Source organism: Nyctereutes procyonoides, unplaced genomic scaffold (assembly GCF_905146905.1).
Source record: "Nyctereutes procyonoides isolate TBG_1078 unplaced genomic scaffold, NYPRO_anot_genome, whole genome shotgun sequence".
NCBI classification, from domain to species: domain Eukaryota; kingdom Metazoa; phylum Chordata; class Mammalia; order Carnivora; family Canidae; genus Nyctereutes; species Nyctereutes procyonoides.
The window spans coordinates 44070208-44084362 of record NW_026575140.1 but is presented as its reverse complement, the minus strand read 5'-3'; the positions used below and the strand labels follow the sequence as shown (position 1 = coordinate 44084362).

At 40.6% G+C, this 14155-nt stretch overlaps 1 protein-coding gene across 1 annotated transcript in view; it reads right to left on the bottom strand.

The window, feature by feature from the left end:
- The window catches only part of RAVER2 (ribonucleoprotein, PTB binding 2), a 99759-nt gene extending 99157 nt beyond the window's left edge, over positions 1–602 (bottom strand). The window contains exon 1 of the mRNA XM_055305247.1: positions 518–602. Coding sequence (XP_055161222.1) covers positions 518–602 — 85 coding nt within the window. The remainder of the gene's footprint in view (positions 1–517) is intronic.
- Positions 603–14155: the final 13553 nt, after the last annotated feature.

Sequence of the window (14155 nt, the reverse complement as noted above, 5' to 3'; positions counted from 1 at the left end):
GAAAGATAATAAAGTATAACCCAGCTGTCTAGCAGGAAAATCAATCTTTTAAAATTGTAAAGTTTTTGTGTAGAATGGAGGGAGTTACCATTTAAGCAAGTGACATTTAAAAAATCATTTTGAAAAAAAAATAAAAAATAAAAATAAAAAATCATTTTGTTGAAAATCTTTTCAAAGTACATATATGAGGGAGTACGTATTTACTTCATAAGACAGATGATACTCAACCTATCTTTTTTGTGATGGTTCCAATAATAGAGTAATTGCTCTCTGGGTATATTGAGGATTATAGGATGACTTTCTTCTATGTTAAATGGCTCCATAAAGCTATGCCTTCTTAATTTTTGTGTCCGATTGTTATAGATTTTTTTTTACACCTCCTTCCTTACCAATGCTCACTTCTTACTGCAGGCCCATTTATTCACAGACTCATTCATGCCTGTTGTAACATTAAACTAGTCCATCCAACCCATACATGTGTAAATAAAGATAAAAATTTGTGCATAGCCATGCTTACCCACAATGCTCCTTGGCTGGCTCCCTCCCATTCCATTTTCTAGCTGGCCTGCCAACTGTGACCTTTTCCTTCCTGCTAAAGCCATTTTGACTTATGTTGCTACACAATTCAGCTCTTCCTTCAAGAAGTATATGAAGTATCATTGACCAGCAACTCCAGCTAGCTGTTGTACCTCCACGTCTGTGGTGTTCATATTGAAGCCATTCTCTCTTCAGGAGGCTCCCAGTCAATAATTAACACAGTGGGGTCCTATAGCTGGGCCATTTCTGCCTTACCTAAAATTTCTCTAGTGGGCAATCTTTGTTTGGGCCTCAGTTGCCTGGCCAGACTTTCTCCAAGCTGCCCTGTGCCCCAGGGCTCTTCCTACCTCATCTCTCCTTTCACAGACCTGCCAAGGCAGGTTTGAAGGCTCTCCCCAACTACTCCTGCTCTCTTCCTCCTTATCCTTCACAGATGTTTTCTCAGTACTTTTTTTGTAAATCTAATTTTGGTTTGGTACCTGCTACCCAGAGGACCCAACTGACACAGTTGGTTAAAAAAAAAAAAATGGTGCAAGAAAGCAGGCAGTAAAATTAGGTTTAGGAATTGTTCATTCATGTTGGCCGGCAAGCCACCCTGAGACCTCGTCCTGAGTGGACTGTGGGGAACAGAAAGTTCCTGGCACAAGGAAGCTCTATGATTACTGAAGATCTCACTGCTGGAGACTTGGGAATATAGAGGGGAACAGCTTTGCTAGTATGATGATTTAGACATATGAAAGATGGGGAGAATAATGCCTACAAGTAGAATGGTGTTGGCTTGTTATTTCAAAGTTCTATTGATGCCTTGCAGAGGGAGAATGGGGGATAGTGAGAAACTGAGAGATCAGTACTTTTACTGAAAAGGCACAGTTGTAAGAGACACAGAGATCGTCTGAGCACTTTCTTGGAAAGTGGGATTTAACACCATCACAAGGACTACCCCTCTAACTCCTCGGATAGGGCAAACTCACTGTAGAGTGGCTCTTAGAAACCAAGAAAAGGTGATAACTCAGGATGAAGCTGAAATGCCTGAGCTGCCATGAAAGATGGTTGAGGAATGAATAAAAGGGCTACAGGAAGGAGTATATTATAATAGCTTCATAACATTAGACCAGAGAGCCTACCAGAAGATTATGTTCCATAGCTGGGCCTGGAAAATGCACTGTTCTCCAAAGCCTTCAGCAATGCACTGGTGAGAGGGGCACCAGCGTCATAAAGTCTAGTGGCAGCACTCCTTATAGGCCAGAGATAAAGCTGTCACAGATTTAAGCTCATTCATATCAACGGGGATGATAGCACTTCAAAATAATAGAGGCCAGATAATGAAACTTAACTGCCAGAAGCCAGGGAGACCACCATTATTATAACTACCAGCAAAATTGGAATAGCCTGTCAAGGGAGCATGACACATAGAAAGCTATGGAAACGGTTAAGAGAATCTGGTGTCCCTGCTTGCAAAACAGGACAACCAAGGAGAGTGCCATTTAACCTCTTTAATCAGAAATAGGCAAGAACAGAGAAGCAGGAAGATAGGGGTAGTTGCCTCAATAAAAATTCATGCTCAGTTCCTAGACCTGAGACAAATTTTTAAACAATTAATTAATTTATTAAAGGATATGATTTTGGATATAATTATAGATATAATCTTTCTAATCTCTTGAGGTGACCACAAGGTGTCTTCATCTTTTTTTATTATTTTTTTTCTTCATCTTTTCTAATTCAACATTTTCCCAAATGATTGACATACATCACTGTGTAAGTTTAAGGCATACAGCCTAGTGGTTTGATTTACATATATTATGAAATGTCTACCACAATAGTTCAGCTAACATCCCATTTCATAGATAAAGTAAAAAAAGAAAGAAAGAAAGAAAGAAAGAAATAAAGAAGAAAGAAAGAAAGAAAGAAGAAAGAAAGAAAGAAAGAAAGAAAGAAAAGAAAGAAAGAAAGAAGAAAGGAAGGAAGGAAGGAAGGAAGGAAGGAAGGAAGGAAGGAAGGAAGGAAGGAAGAAAGAAAACAATTTTTCTTTGTGGTGAGAACTCTTAGGGTTTGCTCTCTGAATAACTTTCATATGTAGCCTATAGCAGTTTTAGCTATGATCATCATGTTACACATTACATCCCTAGTGCTTATTTATCTTGAAACTGGAAGTTTGAACCTTTGACCATCTTCCCGCAATTCCCTCTCCCCCCCACCCTCCACCTCTAGTACCCATAAGTCTGATGATCAGTTTTTCTATGAGTTTGAGGTTTTTTTTTTTCCTTTTAGATTTCACATATAAGTGAGGTCATACAGTATTACTTCACTTTGCATGATGTCTTCCAGGCCCACTAATGTCACAAATGTTAGGACATCCTCGTTTTTTATGGCTGAATAATATTCCATTGTATATGTGCATATAATACCACAACTTCTCTATTCATTTATCTACCAATGAACACTTAGGTCATTTCCATGTCATGGCTAGTGTAAATAATGCTGCTATGAACAGGGGGGTGCAGACATCTTTTCAAGTTACTGTTTTCATTTCCTTTGGATATGTTCCCAGAGTGCGATTGCTGGATCATCAAGTAGTTCTATTTTTAATTTTTTAAAAAGATTTTATTTATTTATTCATGAGAGAGAGAGAGAGAGAGAGAGAGGGAGAGAGGCAGAGACACAGGCAGAGGGAGAAGCAGGCTCCATACAGGGAGCCCAATGTGGGATTCGATACCAGGTCTCCAGGATGATGCCCCGGGTCGAAGGTGGCACTAAACTGCTGAGCCACCAGGGCTGCCCTATTTTTAATTTTTTGAAGATCCTCCATATTGTTTTCATAGTGACTGCACCAATTTTGAGACGATTTTCAGACAAAGAATGTAATGATTGAAATAGCTGTGTCCCAAGGTGGAAGAACCTTACAACACCAGGTCAGGTATTAACCATAATGATTTCCCCAGTCCTGCCCCAAAGGTACCTTCATCCATTTCCACAGGTGGCTATGCACTGGACAAAGGAGGATAGTTGCACATGCTGAGGACATCTGGACATACCATCAGAGCTGACATTAATAACTGCAAACCTGAAGTGTCATCATGACCATCAAGGGCTTTGGGACCCAGTTAATCAATGTAGTCTGGGTCTACTGGGTTCATGAACCTAGCTGGTGGTCATTTCACTTATCTTTGATGAAATGTTAGGGTTACCATTAGGTTTTATTCATTTAGATCCCTGGCCAGTAGGATAAGAACCATCATATTGGAGAAGGCCAAGAGGAAGCCTCTGAAGCCATCACTTTCCCAAGCCATGAAAGTAAATGAAAAATAATATTGCATCCCCAAAACAATGGCAGAGACTAGTTCTGTTGTGATAGTTAACTTTATGGGTCAACTTAGCTAGGCCACAGTGCATAGATATTTGGTTAAACATTATTTTTGATATTCCTATGAGAGTATTTTTGGATGAAATTTCCATTTAAACTGGCGGACTTAAGTAAAGCATATGGTCATGGGCTTCATCCAATCAGCTGAAAACCTGAATAGAACAAAAAGCTGATCTCCCCTGAACAAGAGGGAATTATGCCTCAGACTTCAACTGTAACATCTGCTTTTCCTTCCTCCAGTCTGCTTGTCTCCCTTATCAGATTTTGGACTTGCCAAGCCTCCACAATCACATGAGCCAAATAAATATCTCCAAAGAATGCTTTTTAAAAATGAATTTATTTATTAAAACACATGCACACACACAGCCTATCAGTTGTTACTATGGAGAACCCTGACTAATACAACCACTATTGAAGATTTAAAGGATGCATGTAGTGGTCCCTGTCTTATTTTAATTTAATTCACCCATCAGATAACCTCTAAAACCACATGTATTCCGCACAATGATTATACATTTTTGCAAGCTCAACCAGGTTGCTATACCAAGCAGGATGTTGATGCTAAAGCAGATGAGCAAGTCCTCAGCTATGTATTATGCAAACACTGATTTGATAATTGTATTCTTTTCTATACCAATCAGAAAAGAAGATCAGAAAAAAAGAGAAAAGAAAAGAGGATCAGAAATAGTTCACACTGACGTGGAACAGATAACAAGATTCATTTATAGTTTCACCCAGGTCTGTGTTAACTCTCCACACTCTGTCATGATATAGTTCAGAGAGTACATCATTACATCGATCCAAAATGTTAGTGATATAATGCTGGCAAGACAAGCAAGAGTTGGTTTGTATGCTGGAGGCCTTGGCACACGAGCTTCAGAATGTAGGAAATAAAACCTAAATAGCTTCAGGGACCTACCCACTTCAAGAAAGTTTTTAGGAGTTCATTGACCAGGGGCAGGTCAGGACATCTCCTCTAAAGTAAAAGACAGGGATTCCTGGGTGGCACAGCGGTTTGGCGCCTGCCTTTGGCCCAGGGCGCGATCCTGGAGACTCGGGATCGAATCCCACGTCAGGCTCCCGGTGCATGGAGCCTGCTTGTCCCTCTGCCTCTCTCTCTCTCTCTCTCTCTGTGACTATCATAAAAAAAAAGTAAAAGACAAATTGCTACATCTTATATTTCCTGCTACAAAGAAATACAACATCTGCTGAACTTCTTTGGGTTCTGGAGGCAACCAAATCTACAAGTGGAACTATATTCCAGCCTATTGACTTGGTGACATGGAAACCTGCCAGCTTTGAGTAGAAACTGGAGCAGAAAGGAGCCTTGCAGGAAGTGTAGGTGGTAGCTCAAACAGTCATACCACTGGAAGAGGAGAGATGAGGAAGTCTGCAGTGGAAGCATGTGGATGGACATATGGAAGTGGACATGAAGTGTGAAGATTTTTGTATTACATGTTAATGCCCACCAAAAAAGCATCTGCATTGGAAAAGGCATTGAAAAAACAATTAGCCAAAGTTACATGGCTAATTAACGTTAGCCAGCCTTCATCATTGGTCATCTCAGAATTACCACAGGGGACACATAAATGAAATGGCCATGGTGTCAAAGATGGCATCTACACATGGGCCCCACATCATGAATTTACTAATTTACTGTTTACAAAGACAAATGCTGCTGCTTTGTCTGCCTCAGATAGCCAAACTACCAGCAGTAGAGACCAACACTGAGAACTGGTATGGCACTATTCCTCATGGAGATCAATACTCACTGGTGTCATTGAGCTCTTCAGTCCTGAAAGGGCCAACAGTTCAACCTCACAGTGATAGATATCAATTCTAGGTTCGGATTTTCCTTTTCTGCTTGAAGAGCTTCAGTCTGCATCACTACCCAGGAGTTTATGCAACGTTTGATTCATGGACATAGAATTCCATATTGCATAGCATCTGACCAGGAAACCCACATTATAGTGAAAGAGTTTCAAGACTGGGCTGTTGGCCACAGAATCCAGTGAACCCTCACCATTCTAAAATAGCCAGCCTAATAGGATGTTGGAGCACCTTACTAAAGACCATCTTGGAGGCAGTACTCTGCAAGCACAGGTTGACCTCATTTAGGATACAGTACATGCATTGAATCAAAGACATCTATAGCACTGGGTCTCCAAATGAAAGAATACCTGTGCACAGAAACCCAAGGGTAGAAGGAGTGATGGCCCACTTACCATCACTGCCAATGACCCACTGTAGGACATTTTGCTGCTTATTCCTACAACTCTGAGCTCAGAGTGGGTGAGGTTCTCACCCCCAAAAGGAGTACACTCTTGCCAAGGTGACAGCAAAGCTTCTATCTAACTCAAGCTAGGGCTGCTGTTTAAGCATTTTGGACTCCTTGTATCCATAATGAGCAGACAGGAAGAGAAGTCACCATTTTTGTTGGGGTAATAGACCCAGAACAGCCAGAGGAGGTAACATTGCATTTCCACAAGGTGATCCATTTGGATGCCTCTTAGTACTCCCTTGACCAATTATAACCACAAATAAACACATGTAGACATGTAGACATGTAGCAATGTTAGCCTGGAAAGGGATGATTATCAAGAAATCAGGTCCCTCAGGAGTGAAGATTTGGGTCATTCCACCAAGTAAGCCAACAGGTACAACAGAGGTGATAGCTAAGGATGAGGGGAATTTTGAAAGGACAGTGCAGGAGGGAAACGATGAGTACCAACCTCTTACATTTCTGCAACCAAACTATAGCATCTGGAGATGGAGTTTTCCCCCCCACTAACTTCCCTCTTTGAAGTTTCCTCTCAGGAAGAAGGGCTCACAGGAATCATGGAAGAGTGGCTCCCCAGATGTGTGTGGAGAAGTGTATCTGTGTGGCATGCAGGGTGAACTGTAGCAGCCATGCAGGTATGCCACTCAGATTTCCCTTCCAAAGAACTTGCTGTGAGGAGTATGGTGAGCTGACCTGACCTCTAGCTGCTGCCTGTTGTGACCCAGCACATCATTCATTTCTGGGGCCAGGCTTCCACCAAACTGCTTCCAGCTAATGACTGAGCACAGCAATACTCTCGGAATATGGCCCTTTCTCCCCAGAACATGATCCGTCCAGTGGACAATCTTTCCGAGGGCACTCGCCACTGACCTTGCTGCCATGCAGTCTGAGGCTCTACAGAATTTCTACAGGATTCCCCTTCCTTTCCTCTCTCTCTTCACAGACATCAGACCTTTAGTGTGTCCTGAGAACCCACCTCACCCACTCCCACTTCCCACCTCCTTTATCCTTCATAGGCATTTCCCTCAGTGAGCTTCTTGCCTATCTCATTCCATCTTGCTCCTTAGAGGACCCAAAGTAAGACAAATTGTTTTTTGAATTTTGATATTTAGAATTCCCTGCAAGCTTTGACATATGCTCATTGTTCAGTTTAGTCTTCTGCCATTTTACATAATTCTCTCAGTTTCCTCTCTTTAGTTTCCAGGCCCTGGCATATTTCCATGTTATGTTTGTCAATCCTTCCTGGAATCTGGTGTTCAAGCACATTTTAAAGACCATTTCTAATTAGCACAGTCCTGACAACAGTCTTAACACTAATTAGTAATGGATTGCAGTCCTTGGACAATCATTGCTTTTGAAGCCAAACTAACAGGTGCTTCACATCATCAGTGCATAAATTATCTGGTCTCACTTAGCAGACAGTTAAAAAAATATATTAAACTTCCTTTCACAGAATCTACATTCCTACCTTTCCTCTGAGTCAACTGAGGTATGGGCTTTCAAGTTAATTCTCCTCATTCCTTCTCAAATATACTGCTGGATCTAAATTCCTAGGATTCTCTAGTTAAAGACTAAATTTCGTATAGAATCATTAACATTTGAACTGCCCACTCAAAAGGAGCATTCCTAAAATTGCCTCTCTTTTCAGCTAATTTTACATCCCCCCATTTTGCTGTATTCCAGTTCTCTTGCCAGGGCCTCCATTTCTTTTTTGGTTGTAATATTCCATTACCCCTTCTGCTTTTGCACTCAATTGTCCATTTATGGGCAGCATTTTGCTTTTCTTCAGCCAGTAACAGAAACTCAACCTTTGAAGTTGTACTATTCTAGAATAGTTTTCACATGAGCACAGATCTTTTTCCTAATGTACTTTGCAGCTGGTGAACTTATTCCTTACACAGAAAGATTCCAAGATAAGGCATGATAAAGAAAACCTTAGTAAAGTAGGTTAGTGCTAATTCTGTGCATACTGTTGAAAGTTTCCCAGGTACCATAATTACAGGAACTCATATCTTTGATGCACATTTAATGCAACTATAAATATTTCACTTACAGAACGTCCATTCACAGAGCTCATCAAGTTTCCACTGAATTGAATCTAACAGTACAAGCATATCTATGCCTGCTTCATATGACTGCCTTAGATAGTCATGCCTAAAGGAGTTTCACAAAGCAGCCCTGCTATATTTGGGCAGAATTGTATATAAACAACCCAGATAGAAAGAAAAACTCCCAAGAAAGTTAATAACCAGTTAGCTCTAGTTTAATAATGAGCACAGACAGGAACTTCTTCTTTGAATATAGAAATCTCCTTGTTATTGCTTAAATCCATATTTTAAAAAAGATTTATCATTATTTTTTAGAGAGAGTTTGTGTGAGTGGGGGAGGGGCAGAGGAAGAGAGGGAGGGAGGGGGAGAGAGAGAGAGAGAGAGAGAAAGAAAGAAGCAGAGTCCCTAATGAGCTTGGAGCCTGACACAGGGCTTGATCCCACTACCCTGAGATCATGATCTGAACTGAAAATCAAGACTGGACACCTAGCCAACTGAGCCACCTAGGTGCCCCCATTTTTTAATTATGTGTCTTACATAGAGGTTAAAAAACACACATGATTTTTTTTTCTTTTTTTACAGAATGATGCCCCAAGTCGTCATTGTTTTTTTCCTGGAGTAAACATTTTCATGATGATCACTTTCTATTTGAATAGCACAACGCATTCATTCATTCAATAAATAAATATTTATTAATCTCAAATCATCCTTTTGGCAATATTTTAAATCATTTCTGTCCTTTGAAAATTATCATGGACTCAAGGTTCTTTTGACAGACTCATCTTCCAATTACCCTGAACATTTTTTTAAAGATTTTATTTATTTATTCATGAGAGACACAGAGAGAGAGAGAGAGAGAGAGAGAGAGAGAGAGAGAGGCAGAGACACAGGCAGAGGGAGAAGCAGGCTCCATGCAGGTAGCCCAATGCAGGACTCGATCCCAGGTCCCCAGGATCACACTCTGGCCGAAGGTGGCACTAAACCACTGAGCCACTCAGGCTGCCCTACCCTGATCATTTTTAGTGTCAAATTTGTCATCTTTTGTCCAGTGACTACTCTCTCCTGTCAGGACTGTTCCTAACATTTATTTTGGTATTTGTAAAAACATCTTTAGTTTTTGGGAGGTGCCTAGTGAGCTCAGTTGGAAGAGCATGTGGCTATTAATCTTGGGGGTCTGAGTTTTGAGCCCCACATAAGGTGTAGAGATTACTAAAAATAAATAAACTTTAAAAAAATCTTTAGTTTTTGACAACAACAAGTTGTCTCAGGCTTTTCTTGCTCTCTCGTCCCCTAAGATCTAGTACCACATAGTTTCCAAGGAGCTCTACTTCCTTTACTGAAGAATTTTGTAAGGAGAAAAACTATGAATACTAGGGTTCACATTCTATTATTCCTCATTATTAAGGAAAGTAGTTTGAGCTAAGACCGATAGGATAAGTAGGAGTTCACCAGAGGAAGTAGAGAGGCGAGTGTGCTCTAGCAACAAAGGGAGATATAATAAGGCAAGACAAAAATTAAACAGAGAGTAAAATAATGTATACTAGTTGAAATGAAAAAGGATGTAAAGGCACTATGGAAACATATCAAACCAAGAGCTTACCTGAAAATGGCAAGTGTTAAGGAAAGGCTTTCTGAACAAAGACATTAAGTAGTAGACATTACCAATATCCACTCCTCCTTTCCTTCCTGAGCATGTGAAAAGCTTCACTTCCTGGATCTCCTTTAAATAATATAGGCTATCTAGCTGGTATAAGCTAATAGAGTGCGAGCAGAAAAAATATGTGACACTTTCTGACTGAGGCAGTTAAAAGATTCTCCACTAGCTCACTCTTCCCAAGTTGGCTAACAACATTCTAGATGGTGGAATCCCCACCACGTGGGTCCTTGAGTGACCATGTGGAGCAGAACACCTCTTTATCAGCCTACAACAGCCTTGGTGTGAGTAACAAATAATCTTTTAAATATTGAGCCACTGAAATTTGGAGGCTGTATTACAACGAATGCAACCTCATATCTTCCTTACTCTCCTTGGGGAAATTTGATTCTTCTTGGGTTGGCACCAGCAGGGAGAGCAATCAGGCATCAAGATATCAATTTACAAGCGAAGCTAATTCACAAAGCCATCATGAAAATAAGGTTTTCTGTGTCCTAATCCAAGGTTCCTTCTAGGAAGTGATGCTGCCAAGCAAAACAGTAGGTATGAAAAACACCTACTTTGTCCTAGTTATGATAAAATCTGTGGGTGATAAGGCAGGTCTTCAATCCCCAGAAGGTTCTGGAGATAACTCCATCCTAATTATAGTTTAATCCAGTTGAATGTGGCTCTTCTCACTGATATCATTAATACAGGGGATGGAGAGGGGAGAAATGAGAGGACTGTAACAAAGCAAATGCAAATGGTCCTCATGCAATCACAAGCAAGCTTCAGCAGACTTCTTGTTTCACATTGTCAAATTCCCACTCTTAGTTTATCTCCTTTGTGTGGTTGCAAAAATGTGAACAATTGATAATCTCTTTATCTTGCTTAACCCAAATATATTCTCCTAAACTCAAACTTTTATGTTATAATTCTCTTAGTGTAGCACATCTGTAATATATAGAAAAGTTCCAAGTATACTTAACTACATAATTACAGCTTTTAAAATTATTTGTTGACTGCTGTTTTAGATCATTTTGTTTAACATTTACCTTCCTCCCGTTAAAATATGAACTCCACAAAGGCAAGGACTCGGACTGTGTTGGGCTCTGCTGCTATCCTCAGGGACAAGCACCAGGTTCTGGCACATAGTAGGCATGGAATACATAACTGTTGAAAGAATGTCTTATTTTATAAGAATAATTTGTAACAATGATGAAAAGAATAGATTGGCATTCAATGAGACTAGAAACAGAGAGTCCAGATGGAGGCCACTGGAGTTCTTCAAATGAGAGATGAAGATGATTCAGACCGATGCAGTAGCAGCAGGGGAGAGGGGGGAAATGGAAAGAAATGAACAGATTTGAGACATATTTAGAAGACAAAGTAGACAGGACTTGGTGATTGATTGGATAGTAGGAGCTGTGCAGGGAAAAAAGTCAATTTTCACCATAGGCAATGAAATGATCAGTGTAACCCTGAGGAGGAATGGGCTAGGAGAGCATAAGGTGGATGATAATGACTCCAGTTAGTATGAATTCTTATAAGCTATCTGAGTATCAGTGCCTAGTAAGCCACCATGTATATCAATTCTGTAACTCAGGAGGATGGCTGGTATCTGAAAAACAGGTTTGGGAAAAAGCATAGCTATAGAATTTTTCACTCATGTAAATATATGAAAGTAGAGTGTGAGAACAGGTCTTAGAATAAAACCCTGAGGATTATACATGTTTAAGATTTTTTTAAAAAGAAACCAGAGTATGTTTATTGGATTTGTTGAACTTGGTAATATGCACTCAGCTTATGTTTCCCTCCATCGCTGCTTTTAAACCATTCCACCCTAGATAGTATCTTGCGCATCTTTCATTAATTTTTGTTAAATTCTCAGTATTCAAATAGTACTGCTTTCATATGCAAAAGTGTTCAGACCAATCTAAATTATAACTTCCATCTAAAAGCTCCCACCCATCCAAGCTTGCCTCTTTCTTCCACTTCTAGCCTGACTTGGGTTCCCAGTCACAGAGTGGAGGAAGGGTGTGGTCTGTTCTTTTCCTCTTTTTGTGCCACATTTCCCTTATTCCTTCTATGGCTCTTGATTCCTTCTAGGTTACTGTAAGAAGGTGGGATAAGAAAAAAAGTGACAAAATTATTTCTTTTGTAGTTGGTGGTCAAATGCCCTCTCCCATGACAGATGTTAAAGTGTTCTTTCTGCAGCAGGGAACTTTGTGAACTCTTAAAGGCACTTATCCTTCATTTTCCTCCAAACATCTGGGGACCTCTACAGCGTACTATTCCTTGATTCAGAAAATCCATTATCCAACTAATCTCACACAATTCCCCTCAATGTTCATCTTTTTTTTTTTCTGCTGGGATAACCAACCCTCCATTTATTGAGTTGGATCCTTGCAAGATCATGTTGCCTTCCAGTATTAGTCAAGATAGGTTATGCTATAGCAGCTACTAAATCTCAGTAGAAATGTACTCTTACTCATGCTACATGTCCAATGTGGGTTAGTAGGGGGATCTGCTGTCATAGCCATTCAGGAACTGGGAGTGACAAAGACTCCCTCTTGATTCATGCTTCTATGATCACCATGGCAAAAGGAAAAATCATGGTGAATCCTGTGCTGACTCTTCAAGCTTCCACCCAGAAGTGACACCTCTCTTCTGCCCATATTTCTTGGGCCAAAGCTGGGCATATACCCAAGTCTAACTTGAATGAGAATGAGAATGTACAATCCACATGCCCAGATGAAGAGAACTGGAATATTTTCAAACAGCACTAATGACTACCACATCCTCACATGGTCCAGTTGGCCTGGAGGGAATATTCCAAACCCTAGTAGTGTAGGCTGCTCTCACTATCTCTCTCCATCCTTCCCACTCCCTCTGCTGACAGGGCCTTTCCACTAGCCAGCTCCTGTTTTATCATGCAGACTCTCAAACTCTTTGAAGCCTATGTCAGACTCTCAAAAAACCCCACAAAAAAACAAAACCCAAAAAAACTGTGCTTGGCTCTGGTGTGAGTCTGGAAGTGGTACAAGGAGTTTTTGCATTTCAGTGAGCATCCAGCAGAGAACATGAGGCCAATGTTCATTTCTGGAAAGTATTCACCCTAAATTTCTCTGAGTGCTCACTTACTGCCTCCCTCATTGGCTTCAGATGAGGTAGCATGCCCCTCAACTCCTTCATGGGAGGAGAAAAAATTGTTGTAGCACTCTCTACTTGGCCAGCAACTCTCTTCCAAGAAACCATCTTCCCCTAGAAAATCCCTAGATGAGTTAAGGGGCACAGAACAAGGTCTGTCCACTCTTAGCAAATTATAATACTTGTCTTTTGAATAAGGGTCACATGTCATTTGTTTTCAGCTTTAGGTTTCAGCTGAAATTTGAGACATCAAATGAAGTCCCATTTAGCATATTATCCCATCTGTAAATGAATTAGAGACAAACCACAGAGGAGATAGGAAGAAAATCAGAAGAATGTATGATTTTGGTAGCCAAAGATTGCTTGAAGAAGAAGTAGCTGAGGAGTGAGAGAGAGGTGGGGTGGTGGGGACAGTCCTCACAGCAAGTACACATCAAGAAGTATGGCTGCAGGGGTGCTTGGGTGGCTCAATTGATTAAGTATCTGCCTTAGGCTTCAGTCATGATCCCAGGGTTTGGGGATTGAGCCCTGCATCAGGCTTCCTCCTCTACAGGGAGCCTGCTTCTCCTTCTCCCCCTCTCTGCTGTTCCCCTGTTGTGCTCTCTCTCTCTCTGTCAAATAAACAAATAAAATCTTAAAAAGAAGTGTGGCTGTGAAGGGAAGTGAGGAGTAATGTGGTGCCTGGGGAGAACATGAGCATAGAAGGGAGGCTTACTTTTTAAAATGAGAGACTTATCAAGTTTAAATGCTAATAAAAAGGGAACTGGGGCACGTGGGTGGCTCAGTTGGTTAAGCATCTGGCCTTCAGCTCAGGTCATGATCCCAGGGTCCTGGGATAGAGCCCTGTGTTGGGGGGGGGGGTCCCTACTCAGTGGGGAGCCTGCTTCTCCCTCTCTCTGGGCCCCTCCCCCTGTTCATGCACTTGCTTTCTCTTTCCTTCTCAAATAAATAAATAAATAAATAAATAAATAAATAAATATTTTTTAAAATCGAAATAAAAAATAAAAAGGGAACTAGGTGGGAATGGAGAATGAGAGATTAAGTGGATGATGAAATGGTTTTCAATCAGTAATTCTGATCTTCAAAAGAAAATAAATCCACATCATGGATGTTAAAATTCATTGCAGAGATGCTGACATGCCGT